The following is a 19474-nucleotide window of genomic DNA, read 5'->3' on the forward strand; positions in this document are numbered from 1 at the left end:
GGAACCTTATAAATCATATTGTTCAACCAACCCTTTGATATTTGAAGCCACATCTGGTATTTACCAGCTTCTCTTTAACCCTCCATCTCTGTGATTCTCAGGGATCTCAGTCAGGGATTCTTTTTTGAGGAAGCTCTCACTGTTGTTTTAATGATCAGTTTTTCCATTTGATTCTCTGCTACCACTTGGGTCTGGGCTAAGTAAATCAATTTCATCTTCCACATATCAGTTTTTCATATAATTGAAGACTTTTCAAATTACTTCAGAGTCTTAACTCTGTATTAAATTCATTCAACTTAATTCAACTGTGGCTTTACGCTTTTATTTTATTTTTGCTGCCATGTTTCTTTGCTTGAAAGGATTGAACATGAAGCCATTATAGCTCTAACCATATGCTTTGTTCAGGTTTCCCCACTCACCTAGTCCTTCATCTGTTAATGTGTTGCACTTTATCTAGATTCCTTTCAAAGTATGGAGCTAGGAGCTGAAATCCCTATTGACTAAATGACTCGATAAGTAAGATCCGTTGCGTGGGATCTAGATACTGTACTTTTATTAATGTAGCATAAGATGGCACTAAGTTTTTTAGTAGTTACTTCATATTGTTTACTTGTGTTGTCAAATAAAACCACCTCATCCTCCCTGCAGAGGGGATCCCTGGCAAACAAACCCCTTAGCTGCGGAGGAGTTAGAGCCAGGTGGGAGGGAGCTTGCAGGTGGAAGTACATCTCTGTGCAGCTGGAGTTTTAATAGTCCAGGAAAGGAGAAAAGGGACAAGACAACAGCAACACACTATTTTAGCACATGGCAAATGACCTTTTGGCTTTTGCAACACAATTTATGGGATACTAAGTTGTTTTTAAGCTTAGGAATTTGTCTAGAATCAGTCTATAAAATGGTATGAGTTCTCCATGTTAGTAATATCTTTTTGTATACATTCAGTGTATTTTTTTTACCACATTTTGATTAGTTTTCTTTTTCTTTTTTAACATCAGAGTTGTACTCTTCCATAGTTAAAGAATCAAATAGTTCTACAAGGTTTATAACTAACATCATTCTCCTGCTCCTGGCCTTTATTATACCTCCTCCAGACACAAACACTTTCACCTTCTTTTGTTGATCATATTGATTCTTACTTAAATGTTTCTAAACACTAAAACTTACAGAGTTACTTTTAGGTTTTTAGATTCTGGATTGTCTACTATCGAAAATGAGGATTTAGCTCACTCTCTGTCTCCTGCAGAGCAGACATACCTTTTCTGTCTTTCTGTTTTACCAGATGGCTATACAGTAATTTTTCAATATTAAGTGTTAACATGCATTTATGTTTGTGTATGTCTGAACCATATAGTAAATTCTGATTACTTTTTCTTTTTGTGTTACTTGAAGATGGTAATTTTTTTTTTTAACCTGTTTACTTTTCTGTGTATTTTTAACTAACTCATTCTCAGACTTTTTGCCTATTGTCTGAATCTCCTTTTAAGACTTTCAGATATACCAGGTGTTTTATCAGTTTCATCTTGACGGAGTCTTTCCTGGCGCCATCTGCCTGTCATAATCTGGATTGGTTCCTCTCTATACTGGTGCACAGTGGACAACTGAGAATCATGTGATTATTCCCTATAGTCTTAGGGATTTATTTTCTCCCTCCTATGTTTGATCTATTTTCTAAATCTCATCTCATGGCTTTTTACTTGGGGGCAGTTTCTCCTTTTGGTAGGGCACATCTCCAGTGGCTTCCTGAGAAAGGTCCTTTTTTTAAAAGACCGTGCATATTTAAAAATGTATTTATTCACTTCTATGTTTGATAGATAATGTAGACTCTCATGGATATCTAGTTTGGAATAATTTTCCTTTAGAATTTTGGAGTTTTTGCACCTTTGCCTTCTTGCTTCTGGCATTGTAGTTGAGAAGTCAGAAATCCTACTGATTTCTGATTCTTTGCATGTGGATTATTTTTACTATCTGGAAACTTGGAGGACCTTCTCTTTGTTTGCAGTGTGTTGAAAGTTTATAATAATATGCCTTTTGTAAGTCTCTTTTAGTGTATTGTTCTGGAAACCCAGAGAGCCCTTTCAACCTAGAAATTCACATTTTTTTCTTCTTGGAAATTATCATGAATTATTTTATCAGTCATTTCCTCTTTTTCATTTTCTATATTTTATCTTCCTGAAAGCTCTTGTATTCGGTTTTGAACTTTTGGGCCACTCCTCTAATTTTACAGCCCCCTCTCCCCCAATTTTTAATTTTTGTTTATTTGCTTTACTTCCTAGGCAATTTCCAAAACTTTATCTTCCAGCCCTTTTATTGAGTTTTATCATTTCTGGCATCATTATTTAAAAATTTCTAAGAGTTCTCTTTTAGTTCTCTGTTCTTTTCTGAAATAGCATCCTGTTCTTTTTTAACGGTTGCACTGTTTTCTCTCTCTTAAGAATATTGATAGATTTAAAAAAATTTTTCTTCTCCCAATGTACTGTTTCCTTCAGGTTACTTTCCTATTTGTTCTTGTCACTGTAATTCCTCAGTGATTTCCCTTAACTAGTTAGTAATTCCTGCTTGTCTCTTCATGCTTAGGAATGGTGGGCTAAAAACTGCTTGGAAGTTCTGAGTATGTGAGTGGCATTTGTTTACTGTGCACTTTGATCTGGGTGGCCTCTTTACTTGGGGAACCTCTGATGTCAGTATCTTGAGGTCCTGTCTCTTGAGCTGGTCAGATATCCCAGAGAAGACTTTTTCAGACTCCTTTCTGGGGAATGAAAGACTGGCTGCCAGCTTTCTGGGTGCTTTGAGGGAGATGGTGGTTTTTGACCTTCATTCTGTACATGCTCACCTAATGCATTGTTTTTACTCTGGTGCCCTGCCTTCAGTTATGCCTGTGTCTCCCAGTCCAGATACCCTCTGTACTACTGGGCCCAGAGAATACCCTTTTTTAATGGTTGCACTCTTTTATCTCTTTAAGAATGTTAAATTATTTGCTGGGGTAAGGACAGGCAATGAGCAGGGTATCTGGGTTCTGAGTGCCTTCTAAGCAGACTTCCAACCAATTTTCCTTATTTTATCTCCTCTCTGCTTTTCAACCAAACTTACACAGGTGCCTGTATTTATAATTCCTGAGGCTGAGGGGATTTTTGTGTAAATTGGGCCGTTTTGCTGCTTTCTCCACAGCTAGGATTTAGCTTTCTTAAGTATTCTAAGTGTCTATACCTCTTGAGCATGTTTCTTAGCTATCAAAATCTTGAAATTTTTTTTAAAAATTATAAATATATCTTTATTGATTTCAGAGAGAGGAAAGGAGAGGGGGAGAGAGAGAGAGAGACAGAAACATCAATGATGAGAGAGTCATTGATCGAGCCCACAACCCGGGCATGTGCCCTGACTGGGAATCGAACCCTGATTGCCTGGATCCTAGGTCAACGCTCAACCGCTGAGCCATGCCCGGCCGGGCCAAAATCTTGAAATGTTTGATGCTTCTATTTCCTTTCCTACCTACCATTGTGATTTTATAATTTAAGAAAGAAAAAACCAAACTTTTTTACTGATGTTTTTTAGAGGGATTTAAGCGAGAGCAAAAGCAGATGTGTGTGTTTACTCTGCTGTCTTTACCTGGAGTTGATTAGTTATGTTTTAACACACGTTTTCAATTATCCTGACTTTTTCCCCTTCCTATGAATTGAGTTGAGAGGTGACTTAATATGTTTATTGTATGTTTTCTCTGATCTACTGGAGTTGTAATACTATCACAGGAAGAAGTGAGGTGAGGCAGACTTGGAATTTCCTAGTGTACTCCTGTGAGCCTTAAATGATAAAATCTGCCTTTTCTACACACCATCTAGAATCCTGCCCAGAACTGATATAGAGCTGATTGCTCTGTAGTTTGAGAAATCTTTCTTTTAGCTTTCTTGAACATTCAGATGTCTTCTGGCAACCCTCCTATTCCTGCTGATCATTCTAAGGGTTCAGTCTCATTTACAAGCTGCCTTTGTGAGTGGGATGTAATTAGCCTGGGCCAGGAGACTTGAACTCATTATAGGATCTAGGTCAGCCATATCACTTTACCGGTTGGGAAGCTGAGGTGCCCTGAGATGGAGTAGATTTCCTAATATTATAAGAGGTAAATTGTTGAAAAAGCAGGACTTGAATCTAGATCTCCTGACCTCCGGCAAGTGTTCTTCCCATGGTACTTGTACCCTGGGTTCGTTGTTTCAAGGCCTCTTAGACTCTGTTCCATGACCTCTGAATACAGTTTTAACCCTGGAGAGCCACATAGCAAGTATAGTATATGCTGTTGGTCATGAGGGATCTCATTGAGATGGGTCAGTGCAAATAAATGACCTCTGCTGGGAGAATTTATCTGCTCATTTCCTATATCTAGTACCTAAAGAAGAAGATACTAAGAATCAATATAAATTTTCTTTAAATACACTTGTGCTGTTAGAAAGTGCATTTGTCCTGATTCTGTTGTAATCTATTTAGTTTGAACAGTTCCAAACTGCCCGTAGTGGCCTTCTGTTTAGGCCAGGGGATCTCTTCCATTTAAGTCTAATTTTCTGAGGCCCTTATCTACCTACCTGTACAACAGATACCAGCTGAGGAAATTTACCTCCAGTCTCTCTTGCTGTTAGAATAGTTATTTTCTTGGCTTGTTATACATATCCTCTAAGAATTAGCTTGTGTAGAGTGGTACCAGTCTTAGAGTGGTAACATGTAAAAGAAGGCATATAATTATCTCAGTGAATTAAAAATATCTTTTCTATTCATGGGATGGTGTGTGGGCACCCTTATACTAGTTTTCCTAATACCTCAGGAAGACTAAAGAAAGATTTATGAACTTTCTTAAATTAGAAAATATGGCCATGAGCTCTTGTCATTGCTAAATTGAGTTGATGACAGTTTCTTTGTACTATTTTATAATCCTCTAGAGCTAATTTTTGCCATTAGCCTTATGAAGCATCATGGCAGAGTGGAAAGAATTTATGCTTTAAATTCAGTTATATTTGGGATCTGCCATTTGCTACTTGTGTGGTTATGGGAGAATTATTTAACCTTTGAGTCCTCATTTCTTTACTAGTCTGTGAAGTTTAGAAACTATATATGAAGACTCTAGTATGGTACCTCATATTAGGAATTATTTGTGAAGACCATAGTATGGTGCCTGATATTAAGTTGGCGATGAGTAAGTGATGATGGTTATGGTTATTATTACATATATGTACACACTGTTTTGTTCCTTGATTCTGTATTTTAAACACTGTGTAATTTTAAACTTAAGTATAATTATGGATGGTTCATCTTTGACAATGATAAAATACTGCATTTTTGGGATAATTTGCATGTAGAAATATTTTAAGGGGTTGAAATTATTAAAGAATTTTGAGTCTTGGAAATATACATTTTTCAGAAATTGGGTCAACGGAACTTTGTGGTGAATTGATTTTTAAGTGTAAACATGATCATAGTATATGAGAACATATTTTAGTCTAATTGAGTATATACATCCATTATAGGAATTTTTTTCTTGGATAAATTTCATTAAGTTGTCTTTCCTCTTGTCAACATTAATTCAAAATTAAAAGGTAAGTCTTTGGACATTCATTTTATACCTAGTTATCTCTGTTAGGCTGGAATGGTGGTTCATTGTTATGTTTTCCAATGAACACTAGAATAATAATATTTAATTTTAGCTTTAAGGTAAAGGAACTAAATTGTTTTAAAATAATTGGGCATTTTTTCAGTTATTTTGACTGAATTAGTTATGAAGTAGTTAAGTTTGTAGCCTTGCTGTTACGTCACGTGCATTTGTGTTATATCACTTGCTAGAACCACTCCATAAAGAATATGGAGCAGGTGGCAGCGGCTTTCCGTTACCACTGAGGCCATAGGAGCACTGATAGGAAGTTAGTGGAAGTGCTGGGATTGGGAAGCCATTCTCCTGAATTAAAGCCAAATATTTAGTTTGTTGAACCGTGCCGGATGTTATAGGTGAAAGTATTCTAGTGAGTAAATTGCTGTTCTTAGATTTTTTCGAGGACTGACATACTTGATGTTTAAATCTCTGATATATCATTTTTTGTTTTATTTTCTTTAATCCTCACCAGTGGATATGTTTATTTAGGGAAAGGGGGGGAGAGAAAGAAACACCGATGTGAGAGAGAAACATCCGTCAGCTGCCTCCTGTGTGCACCCCCACTGGGGATTGAGCCTGCAACCTAGGTGTGTCTCCTGACCGGGAATTGAACCCACAACCTTTTGGTGCACGGGACAGTGCTCCAGTGAACTGAGACACCTGGCCAGGGCTCTGATATATCTTAATTTTCTAGCCTTTTGGGTATGGTTAATATAAGTATCAGTAATTTGTATTTATTGATACCTTTTTACTCCCCTCTTCTTTCCTCCCTCCTCACCCCCCACCCTTAGGCACAGAGCACTAACCTAGACAGTAATAAGAAAAAAATAGTCTTTTATTTAACTTTTCTGATTTCAGCTGCCCTGTTTTAGTCTTTTTCGTTAGTTTTTTTTTTTTTTTTAACATTTATTTTAAAATTGTTAGGCCTTTTGATTAAAACACACACACACACACACACAGCTTTTAGTTGAAGAAACAAAGGGACTTGTATGACAGAAAAACACACAAAGGATATGAATAGATGACTCAAAGAGAAGTAGTCTTACTACTACTATTAGTAATGATAATAGTATCATTTATATTTTTTGCCATGTGCCAGGTACTGTCCCCAAGTGCTTTATATGTATATTGACTCATTTAATCAACTGTAATACTATTACTCTCATTTTACTAGTGAGGCAACTGAGAGACAAAGGTTAAGTAACTTGCTAGGTACTTGCTGCTTACAGTTAGTAAGTACAGAGCTGGGATTCAAACCATGGAAGGTTGGCCCAGAGTTATGCTTTTGATCAAATATATTATAATGATTTCTTATAAGCAGAACAGGGACTACAAATTGGTACAAGGATATATCATTCTATTAAATTGGCAATTATTTTAAAAGATATTCAGTGGTTAGAGCGTCGGCCCCCAGACTGGAGGGTCCTGGGTTTGATTTCGGCCAAGTGCAGGTACCTCGGTTGCAGGCTCCATCCCTGGCCTAGTTGGGGTGTGTGCAGGAGGCAACCAATTGATGTGTCTCTCTCACGTCGATGTTTCTCTCTCTCACCCTCTCTCCCTCCCTTCCACTCTCTCTGAAAAAGCAATGGAAAAATATCCTTGGGTAAGGGGGAAAAATAAATTATGAAATTTAGGAGGAGGTTGTTTGTATTGTCAGGACTATTAATTGAAAAGCAATATTACGGCAGCATTCACCTATGAGTCTTAAAATACCTGTATTCATTGCCTGGTACTTCTGCATCAAGCCATCTCTCCTAAGGAAGTAATCAGGAAAATAACAGTGTTCAAAGATGTTCACCAATTATAATAATTATAATAGTAACAAAAAAAGATTGTCCAGTTGTTATGGAATAAATTATGCTTTTTCCAAACAGTGACTAGAATATTATGCAAACATTAAAATTGTTTTTGAAGAATAATTAGTAATATATAAAAACATTTATAATAAGTGAAAAAACAGAATATAAAACCATGCAGTATGGTCCAAATTTGAATATGTATGCAAAAAAACCAGGAAGAACATAGAATACGATGCTTATAATTTTTTCTAATGTGATTATAGAAAATAACTGTTTCTAGTATGATTGGTTTCTTTTTTATTTATATTATTTTTTTAATGAACTCTTTGCACTGACTTTTATTTATAGTCAGAGAAAACCAAGTGCCATAAATGAATGCCTGAATGATGCTAATACCAGCTTTTACTAAAAATATTCATTAAAGATTAGATTTGCATGTCTCATAGTATAAAAGGATAGGTTCCTGAACTTGTTAGTTTTAGTTTGGATATTATTTTTGGAACCGTGTTTTTTTGAAGTGAAGCCTTTTGTTGCATCAAAGAAAATTGGAATTTTTTTCTTAAATGTGTTCATTATAGTGATTGATTGTTTCAGCACTTTAAATTTTTTTTTGGTTATGTTAGTAGAAGAAATGGTTATTTTTCTGCCCTGTGGTACTTGTTTTTTGAATAACAACTTGTTGACAAAAATTATTGACTTGGTGGTGGTGGTGGGTGGGGAGGTGGAAGATGAGTGAGAATTGAGTGCAAGGGACACATGGATTGTTTGGTATAGAATCATATCATGAATCAGTTTTACTGTCAGTTTTGCATACATAATTGTAGTTTATTGCTACATAAGTAAGGAATTCAACTTTAGTTTGTTTCGAAACATCTTTGAAGTTTAGTTCCTTAAATCTAAAATTTAAGAAAATTTTAAAATACAAATCTATGTAATAGAACAAAGATACAGGTTCTACTCTCAGCTGGTTTAAGTTTCTCATGTTTAAAATATGTTTAAAAAAATCCACAAAGACCAAACTACATTAGGGAATTGTTATAGAAACAAAGTTTTTCTGTGTGCTATATGTTAAATAACATGAATAAATTGTTGATTACTTTGTATCAGCTGTATTAGTTTATTTGTTCATAATGAAGCACTGTGGTACTGCATTCAGAGTCTTCTTGATTAAAAAGGATTTGAACTGTAGTTTCTGGATGGGAAGAAATTGAGGAAATTCTTAGAAAGACATTATTTAAATTTTGCACTTATTTTTCAATTTCTTACCTGATTTATAAATACAATTAATGAGTCAACTAAAGAAGAATAATGTAGAAAGTAGTTTTATATAGAGAGACTTTATAGTAGATGTTTTGGTAAAAATAGTTTAACAGGAAATAATGATTATCTGTTGGTTGTATTTTGCTTTTAATATAAAAAGCTATGTAGAATCTTGATAGGAAGAAGTGAATTGTCTTCCCTTTTAAAAATAAGAAGGATTGACATACATTCTTCAGTGGGAGAAATATTATGATTAAGTGTAGTGTAAATATTTAGCAAATTTGCTTATCTGTATAGAGGCCTGTTTTTAGTGTTCTGCAGCTAAAAAGAAAAATCAAAACTATTGTAATTGTCTTATCTTTTTGCAGGCTGAACTCACGGGAATCAAATGGCGTAGGTACAATTTTGGAGGGCATGGGGACTGTGGACCCATAATTTCAGCCCCAGCCCAAGATGATCCAATCCTGTTAAGTTTCATCCGCTGTCTGCAAGCCAACTTGCTGTGTGTATGGCGTCGTGATGTCAAACCAGATTGCAAAGAGTTATGGATATTCTGGTGGGGAGATGAACCCAACCTAGTGGGCGTAATACATCATGAACTGCAGGGTAAGGCGTTTGTTTGTTTTTTCCCGTTAAAAATTAAATGCATCTTATCTTTTTTGAACAGTGGTAAGAAAAATCCAAGTGTTTAATGGGTGTATCTCTCAAAGGAAAATCCTCACTCTCCTCTCTTCTTTCCACCCCATTTTTTTTCTTCCTTCAAATTCTCTCGTCCTTTCCCAGTTTTGCTGGGAATCAGAACCTTGTGAGCCACTATTACTAAAGGAAAGTGTTGTTTCCTGGGTATATTGGGTTGGAAATGAGGCCCAGATCCACTGTTTTAAAATGACAGTGAATTGTAATTAGCAAGTCAGTGAAATGAACAGTTGTTTTTTCTTGGACTGTGGCTGTGTGGTTATTGCCAGCTGAACTCTGTTGGAAAATTGTAAAATGATAATAGAAACTTAGTGTAGGCCTTATTGGACAAAATTATGAGATGACTTTGGCTAGTATTTTGAAGAAAGATTAATATAAATGATCTGGTCTGATTTTGGTGTAGCAAGTTTTCTTTTGTTTTGTTCCTGTATTTTATGTAATTAGGTGATTCCAGGAAATATTTGTCCCAATGTTGCCTAATTTTTAACTTCAGATTACATCTGATACCTGGAGACTGAATTAATGTAAGAGTTTCATTATTCTAAGCTCTATATTTTGTATCTACCACAGATTTATAATTAGAGGAAATTTTATCAATATTTTTGAATTTCTGATAAAAGTTTTTGCCTCTTTACCTAAATGTTTCCATCTAGTCTGCTAAGGAAATCTTCTAAATCAAAACTGATTCTGATCTTTAGTTAGGACAGGGCATTAACTCATTTTTGACTTAGTCTCTTAGAGCCACTTTTTATGTCCAAAATACTCTATATTTTGTTCATTTGTGGTTGAAAAACTTCAGATAGTGTTTGAAATGTTTTGTTAGTTGTCCTGTTTAATTTTTTTCAAAGGAAGGAGTAAAACTAACTTTAATATATATTGAGAGTCTATCCTAAAGCTTCTACATTTGCCTGAAGGATTTCTTGCTAACTTCTGCTTGACACCTTCCTAGCTTTTTTATGCAGCCACTTTTATCTGTGATATCTCCTGACACAACAGCCAGAGGGCAGTAAACCACAGAGGATTAATTGAGCTGTTTACCTTCTGGTCCATTTGTCTATTCAACTCAAACCTTTCTCTTCATATATTTTAGAGTACTTGGTTTATAAATATAAGATCCCATTCTGGTTAAGATTGCTAACTTAGCTGCTTAATCAGCAAAGTCTCAGAACTCATACATCTCAGAGCTATTTAATGTAGCTAGTAGTGAGCTCAGGTAAAATAACTTTTTTAAACATCTGGATTCCGTTGATCAGAATTTTAAAAACAAGATAACCTCCTAGAAGAGTCTTCTAAAATTTATATCTGTTCATTTAAGTATCAAAACATATTTTTGTCATTTAAAAAATTTTTACACATGTAGTAGAGTCAAATAGCCTTTGTTTGTTTTAGTTTTTCTAGCCTTTATTTTTCATGATTGTTTTCGAACTCTTATTAATCTCCTTCCATTTTTCCACTCCACATTGATCCTTTATGTTTTAACTTTTTGGTGTGGTCTTTGTTAGCAGCATAAGTTATTTTATAATGATGATGAAACAAAACCCAGTTGTTAATTAGGCTTATTTACTTGATGTATAAAGTTATTTATTCATACCAACAAAGCACATGTTCACAGGTCTTAGAAATAACTTGTTACTGTGTTATTTTTCATGGACTTTGTATGTTACGGAGTTAACAAAAAGATGTAGGCTATTTAAATATTTTATAGTTGCCTTAGATTACATATGTAGATTCATTAATGTATTAAGTATTTTTGTGGTAAAGAATTAAGCAAAGATTAACTTTAAATTATTTTTATAAATTATAGAGATAATACACTTTAATTAGGAAATTAGGAAGACAGAACTGCCAAATGAAGAGAACAAAGAGACAGAAATCCTAAAGTCTAAACCAGTTTTAATATTCAGTGTTTTTATGTGTAAATGAAATTGGTTATCATGCTGTTTTGTAATTCAGTCCTTTCCCTTAACAGTACATTGTGAATGTTTCCTCATGAGAATATTTTTATTTTCTTTCCTCTTGAGTCCAAAACGGGGTAGAGTGTTTATTCCTTTGTGAGCCGCCAGAAAGTTTTACAGTGACGGGACAATCATAACTCCGTTAAGTACACCTACTCTTCCTGATGTGGAATTTTTGAAAGTTACTAGATTGAAGCATATGAAGCGTCCAGTTTTGAGATAAAGTGGTTAAAAGGGGTAATTTTAAATAGTTCAACCTTATATTAGGAAATATTTGAAACTTAATTAGAAAAATGAATGGCATAGAGACAACTTTGTTTATGTGAGGGAACATATGACAAGTAGAGCAATCATGAAAAAAAAATGAAGGGTATGAAGGGAATATTTTAATTGCTATTCATAAAATTGAGGATTTTTGGCATCTGTTTCATTCTCTACTAATATATGTAAGAATCATTTCACTTTAGGTAAAATAACTTTTAGCAGAACCCTGTTAACATTAAGTATGATAGTACCATTATGTTTGTAACATTCTCTTTTTATAGGGACATTTTACTTACTGTTTCTTAAAATGCATTTTGTTATTAGGCATTTTACTTTGTCTTTTCAGTGTACCCAAATAAGATACCACTAAGAAACCTGACGGTAAAATATAATACCAAAGCAATCATCTTAAATTTAAATGTATAAAGAACCCCTATAGAGAATAATCCTTTTAAAAATATACACGAGTTGGTTTTATAATATTGGGGTTTTTGTTTAAATGCTTTAAGTACCTATGAAATAGTCTTAGAGAAGACAAACACATTTATAGCCTATGTTGTCACTTACTGCTGCTTATATTGTATGGCATAGTGGTGCATAGAATGGGCTTGGGTTTGGATCCTTGCTAGCTGCGCATTCTTGGGCAAGTTATGTAACCTTTGTTTAGATATTTCCAAGCAAGAACCTAACACCCTTCTCTCAACTTTTTATTTTGAAAAATATTTTATGCATATATACATATACTTTTTTTCCTGTCTATACCATTTGAATGTAATTTCCAGACTTCATAAATCATACCCCTAAAATACTTCAGCATGCAACTCTTATGAGAATTTGGGACATTTTCTTACATAAGCATTATACTGTCATCCTACTCAAGAAATTTAGCATTAATATAATTAGATTATCTAATATTCAGTCTATATTCAGATTTTTTTCAAGTGTCCCTGTCATACCTTTTATAGTTTATTAGGGAAATCAAGGATCACATGTTGCATTTAGATGTCTTGTCTCTTTAGTCTTCTCTAATTTAGAATATTTTCCAAGTTGTCTTTTGTGTATGTCCTTTAATGATGTTGATGTCATTTGAAGGGAGAAATTGTCCCATCAAATGTTCCTTGTCTGAGTTTGTCTAATTGTTTCCTCATGATTAGATTCAGGTTAAACATTTTTGGCAAGAATATTGAGTAGGTGATGTGTACTTTCTGTGGCATCACATCAGAGGCCCATCATGTTAATTTGTTCCAATATTGAACGTGTTAAGTTTGATTACTTGGTTAAGGTAGTATCTGCCAGATTTCTCCAGTGTAAATGGAGAAATCATTCACTTTTGTAATAAGTAAATTTGGGATGAATCTTTGAGACTGTGTGAATACCCTTTCCCCCCCCAAATTTTTACACTGACTTGAGGGAAAACCTCTTTGAGCCTCTCTGAAAACATCTTGAATCATCTGCTTTTATAAAAGCAGTTAAAAGATCAAACGAAGGCTACATTGTTAAGTCACAGAAAAGTAAGGGAGCAGAGGAGAGGAGAAGGGAAGAAAAATATTGTAGATCTAGTAAATGCAAGTTTTGATGGCAAAGTCAGACTCTGAACATTAGTAACCTCTTATTTCTTAGCATACTAAACAGAAAAATATTGATACTGAATTTTCTAAAATTATAGACAAGAAGATAGGAGTATATCACTGTATCTTATTATAGTCTGAATTTTCAGTTGATTTTTGGTGATTTCTGGTTGTTTTTGACTAAAATGAAATAATTTTAATCAACATTGTAAATGGGTTTATTCTCAGTTGAAATGAAAAAATTGCTTTCTGTGAAAGTAATGACCCCTTTACATATACAATTAACAGGAGTGAAATTATCTCTAGGTAAAATGTTACTCAGTTTGAAAATTTCTTGTAAAGAGAAAATCTGATACCTGACTTTTTACCCTGTTTTTGTATCTGCTTTTTTTTTTCATTATTGGTGGTAAATTTGTGATTTATTGAAATTAACCTCTGACTAAATTGGAAAAGAATTTTTTTACATTGGTTGGATTTGTTTATTCTTCAAGTATAAAATTCTGGTGATTTTAAAAACAGGTGAATTATAGCATTCTATAGCATTCTAGAGTTGTAGTATTTTATGCACCAACATTTATATGGCATTAATAATTCTTGAAATTGTTAATACAGTGCACCTGAAAAAGGAATTTTACATTAACTTTCATATTTGTTACTTTGTGGGTAATAATAGAAAAACTACATTTGTATTTTACGAGAAACAATTACTTCTAGGGAAAACATGCCCAGTGGTAAATGGTAGCTAGTTCTAAATAGTTATTAAGTAAGTATTCCTTGTTTTTACTGAGATCTAAATTAATCAAGTCTTGATATAAAATTTCTGATTTTTAAAATAACTTCTATACTATATTTTCTGTGTTCAGTTTGAAAGAATTAGTTTGCTAGCTATAAAATGGTATGATGATTATCCAAATGATTGTAGTGCATGTTTACTGAAATATTAGATTTAGTAGAAAATTATAAATTATATCATATCCTTAAAGGAGAAAATGAAATACTAAGATTTTGGTAAGCAATAAATTTATATGGTAAAATTGTGCTAAGATCATAATGATTTCAGAATTTTTTCATATGAAGAATAAAAAAAATCTAATGGATTATTTATTATCCAATGTCACCCCAATAAATTCAATAAAAAATAATACTATCTAGAAAAAAAAGATCTAATGGATTAGATGGAATTATTAAGCTAAATGTTCTTGAAATTGAGAGAACAAGCTAAAGTCTAACTTTTGAATGTAAATAAAATCGATGTGTTACCACAGGCAACTTACTGAACCATGTAATTAGTTTTTTCTATGAAAAATGAGACATTTATACTGAGATTGTGGTAAAGTAGCATGTAAAGGGCTTACGTTCTAATGAAATGAAAATTAAACAGTTGAGAAAAAATTATGATTTAAAGATTGTGCTTTAGGGAAGAGTTAAACCTGATCGGTTGATTGGTGGGAGAGATTTATGGTTCGGGAAGTGCATTATGGTTTAATATTTTTACATTGATATAAAGTCACCGAGATGTATAAAGTAAACCTGAGTAAAACCTCCATTAATGGAGCAAGTGGTGTTGAAAATTAACCTAAAACTAGGTAATTGGTTAGTTAGTGTAGTAGTTTTTTTTCTTGTTGTGTAGATAAAATTGTAGTCATATATACACTGGCTGAACTAGAAGTATTTAGCCTCGCAATTTTAAGGATAGCCTATTTGAGTCTTCCTTCCTTTTAGTTTGTGTATATTTTATTTCAGAATCTTGTTCTTTAATGGATAACTTTACGAATTAGAAGAGATTCCTGTACATGAAGGTGGTATAAAGATTTCTTTGCCCAGTAAAACAATTTCTTTGTTTTATCTCGTTCAGGGAGGTTGGTGTAAGAATCTGAATGTGGTAAATTGGAGAAAACGTTTAGGTATTAGTAGAACTTAAGGTCCTAATTAATCCAAGATAATATATGTTTTAACGTTAAAAATGAATGTGGTTGCCGAGGCTCCCATTTAGTTAAGTTCCATGGTTTTCGGGCCCATTTAATGTGTAGTAGACTAAACCAATTTTTAGATGTCTGTGCTTAAACTTATATGAATAATTGTTTGAAAAAGTATTTACAAATGGTTTCCATTTTGTGTGTTTTTATGATGCTTGGGCAAATGGTAAGTACAACTTGATATAGATATACTCAGCCATGACCATCCATGGGAGCTAAGATTTTAAAATTCTTTTTAAAAAATATTGTAAAGGTAGAAACACATAAATATGCATCTTCTCCCTTCTCCTGAAAGATCCCAACAGTTCAGAAATTTATTATAATCACTAGAGAATTACAAAATTGGATTCTGTTACTTTAAGTATGTCATGACTGAGCTGCTGTCCTGATGTTACCTGAAGAGTTTCTCATTGAATATCATTATGGCTAGTAAGTGTTCAATAATTTTCTTTAAAGCTCCATCTATGTAAATATTTTTGAACAATTTTCCACAAGTACTGGGCCACAAACCTATTTCTTATAAACCTGACATTGATAAAATGCACTCTTTGTATAATTGGGTCTTGTTTTGGTCCTGGCTCTTTCACATTGTGATTTGGCAGTGATCAACAGAATAAGCATTATCCTCTTGAGCCCATCCAGGATTGAACTAAAGGGCTTCCACAGTATCCACAGGATCACAATCAGTTCTTTTTTTGTGTGTGTGTGTGCTGCGATAGTGTAACTGAATATGAGCTGGTTGTCAGCTTATTGTGGTAGAATAATACCCTGCAGTTTGTAGTTAATCATGCAGCAGAACTAGCTTGATTTAAAAAAAAATTAAGATAAAAATTAGGTAAAGATGACGTGTTTTTATGTTGGAAAAGATTGTGTGCACATTGGTAAAATGAAAGTTAGAGCATTCACAAATCTGTTATGGTAATTTCTTCCTCCTATTTCATAGAATGTCATATGTAAAATATCTTCTGTTTTACAAATTACTTTTATTTATGACTTTGCTATCCTTGGGTGGGGGAAGGTAAGACTTTTTGTTAATTTTGAAGGCTTACTTTCTGACACCAGTATGAAATAAGTAAATATTTGTGGAATGACTGCCTGCATAAGGGAAGTATGATTTTTTTTTGCACAGGTAATTATGGACTTGTTTGAATGTAAGCAATTTTGATGTTTGCTATTATTAGAGGGCATGCTATTCACATTGAAATATATTTAGTCTAAAAGAAGAATTTAGATACTCTCAGTTCAGTTCTAGGCAATATTTTTAAAATTTATTTTAAAAGTAGTCTAGTAGATATTAATAATGGAAAGGATGCCTGCCTTGGTATCCTTGGACAAATTACATACAACTCTGATTGCTTAGGGAGGAAATCACATTTGTTGACAATGACTCTATTATGGAAAAATTTATCATGCCATTTATTGGTTTCACGAAGAGTGCAACAAAGAGAGAGGGGCTCCTGATTCAAGGAGCACATGTGGCTGGGGCAATTATCCCCACTGCTCCTGTAAAAGCTTCATTAACCGGAACTCAGTTTGATCCCTCAAACAGATTTAAATGTACATCTCCCCAGTCCCCTAACCCATCCTCCTTAAGCACATACCATTTGACAAAAAAGGTTAAATGACTGAAATATACTATTATCAGTGATTAGTCCAGACCTGCACAGACATCAGTTTGCTTCCCAGCATGATTGGGGCAGTGAGCTAGAAGATACTAAGTGGGGACAAAAACATTTTTACGTGATGTCCTGGGGTCAGTACTGATTCAGCTTAGTTGCCCACACATTTATATTTATAGTATTGAGTAACAGTAATAAAACAAGTTTATGAAGGATGTTTTAAAAGCATTCTTTAAGCTTTACAAAGTATTATTACTGTTTTATTATCTTTTATATTGATGATTAAGACCATGTATTTATTCAGCAGATATTTATTGAGTCTACATTGTGTTAGGTGCTATGCAAAACAGAGACATGAATCAGAAATATATTGTTTTTCAAAAGCTGTCAATCTCATAGGGTGGTTAGCATATCTACATAGAGTATTATTACAGATGTCTTAAGAGAGGCGCATAGTATGATTAAAGTTACACGGCAGGAGGCAGAGCTTTGAGGAAAAGTTGATTCTTGAACTGAGCCTTTAAAGAATGGGTAGAATTTAGATATTTGGATATATGGCTATGTCAGGGCAAGGACATTTTACGTATATGGAATTGCATGTGTAAGGATATAGAATAGGAAAGTTTGGAATATTTATTGGAGTGAGAGTTAAAGAGGAGAAGTTCACTGAAAATGCATATTTGTGCCTGATGGTGATGGAACTTAAACACTAGGCTAAGGAGTTTGGAGTTAATAGGTAGTTGGGGGTTTTGAGAGGTTTTGAGTAGGACTCCATGGGAAGCTCCCTGCAGTCTATCAACAGCATGACGGCAGGATCTGCATGTGACCTTTGACCATCATTGTATTGCACGCATTTGTTGAATAAATTAGTGTAAATGAATGAGTGTAATAGAAGTTTGTATAGAGATCATCAGTCTAGTACTGTTGCATACCATGGAGTCCTCCCAGTATTCTGGATCTCATAGGAAAACATGCCATTGTTAAAGGAAACTGTTTTAAGTGGAGCGTATGACTGCATTTGAAAGATCTTTTTGATGAATTGGTTTCCTTTTAACCACATGTTGAAAAGAAGTAATAGAATTTTCTTCCTTTTTTGCAGTTGCTTATTTTCTAATAGTCTAGGTTTAATTTAGAAAGTTTTATTAAGCCCCGGCCAGTTTGGATCAGGTTGAAGCGTCGCCCCGGACTGACGTGTCCTGGGTTCGATTCCTGCCAAGGGCACGTATGATTGCAGGCTCGATCCCCAGCCCCGGTTGGGGCGGGTGCGGGAGGCAACCAGTCGATGAGTGTTTCTCACATTGATGTTTCTCTCTCACTTGCTCTCTCCCCCTCCCCCTCTTCCCCGTTCCACTCTCTCTGAAAAGCAATGGAAAAAATACCCTCAGGTGAGGATTAAAAACAAAATTAAATAAAAAGTTTTATAAAAATTATTTTTCATTAATTATTTTTATTAGTGTTGTAGGTAACAGGTAGATTGAGCAGTTGGCAAAAAGCTTGTGTTCTAAATGTCCTGTAGAACAGGGGTTATGCTATTTGTTGGGTAGAGAGTGCAATGATATTTATGTTACTGTCCCAGACTCATGTTGCATGCCATGTTAAGCCTATTTCCCTTTCCACATTTGTTTTTTTAATGTGCAGAAGAGTTTTTATTTATGCTTATTGTGCCTAATTTTATAGTACAATAAACTAAGAATAAATGATGGCTTGAAATACTTACATGCTGAAACTGGAAACCAGGCAATAATGAAATGTTTAGAGTGTACTTGCTGTGTGCGGCATCACGGAGGCACGCTGGGTGCTTGAGGGCCCGCCTCAGAGTGGGACGTAGTTTTGGGTTTATTCTTTCTTTCTGAGTCTTAAATGATTTACAGGGAGAAATCTAAGATTTGCTCATTCATTTTGCACCTTTCGTGTTTATGAAATTCATTTTTACTTAATAGGTGGGGTAGTTATGAAATAACTAAGTAGCAGTCTTTACCTACTGAAACTGTTAATTTAACTAGTTGAACACTAGAGGGACCTCAAACTAGTCACTGACTTCTAGTTTAGTCGCAGTACGTTTGTCAAGATGCTTTATTCATTGTAGAACCACAGTGCTTTCCAGCTCTTTAGTTTTCCCAAGGTTAAGTATCATGCCTAAAAATTAACCTGATAACTTACTTAGTTAATTCTCAAATTTATGGACTATAAATTTAACCTTTGCCAGTTTTGCTATATCAAAGCCAAAAAGTCTTGACTGGTTATAGCCTCTTTTTAAACCCAGTCTATGTATTTAGATAGCTTCCTGAAAGAGTGGGAAATCTGGATGTTGGCTGTATAATCAGTTTATTGTTCTTGAGTGGAAGAAAATAGTTTAGGAAAAGTATATAGTCATTGGAACAATAATTTCAATTACTATTTTATAGAGATGTAAAATGATTCCATCATCATTGGATATGTATTTTGTGAAAAGATTCATCAGTTTATAAGCACTAGCAGAGCTAAGGTAATTTACATATCATAGTTTTAGTCTGTATCGGTAACTTCACTGATATTTTTGCTATTTCACATGAAAAGCTATTTGGCAGCTGAATGTTAATTTGAGAGGAACTTTCTGAAATTTAGTCTTTAGGCGTTAAAAGGTTGAACACTTCTTGAAAAAGAAATGTAGTTCAATTTTGGTATTAACATTGTACTCTAAAAGTAATTTTGCCTTGGAAATGATATATATTTCA

At 34.1% G+C, this 19474-nt stretch overlaps 1 protein-coding gene across 2 annotated transcripts in view; it reads left to right on the forward strand.

Moving 5' to 3' along the window:
• Positions 1 to 19474, forward strand: part of MED13L (mediator complex subunit 13L) — a 208159-nt gene that overhangs the window by 24186 nt on the left and 164499 nt on the right. For both annotated transcript variants that reach the window (XM_081123215.1, XM_081123214.1), the window contains exon 2: positions 9051 to 9288. In XM_081123215.1, coding sequence (XP_080979341.1) covers positions 9051 to 9288 — 238 coding nt within the window. The remainder of the gene's footprint in view (positions 1 to 9050; positions 9289 to 19474) is intronic.

The sequence above is a fragment of the Miniopterus schreibersii genome (genome assembly GCF_964146895.1).
Source record: "Miniopterus schreibersii genome assembly, chromosome: 20".
NCBI classification, from domain to species: domain Eukaryota; kingdom Metazoa; phylum Chordata; class Mammalia; order Chiroptera; family Miniopteridae; genus Miniopterus; species Miniopterus schreibersii.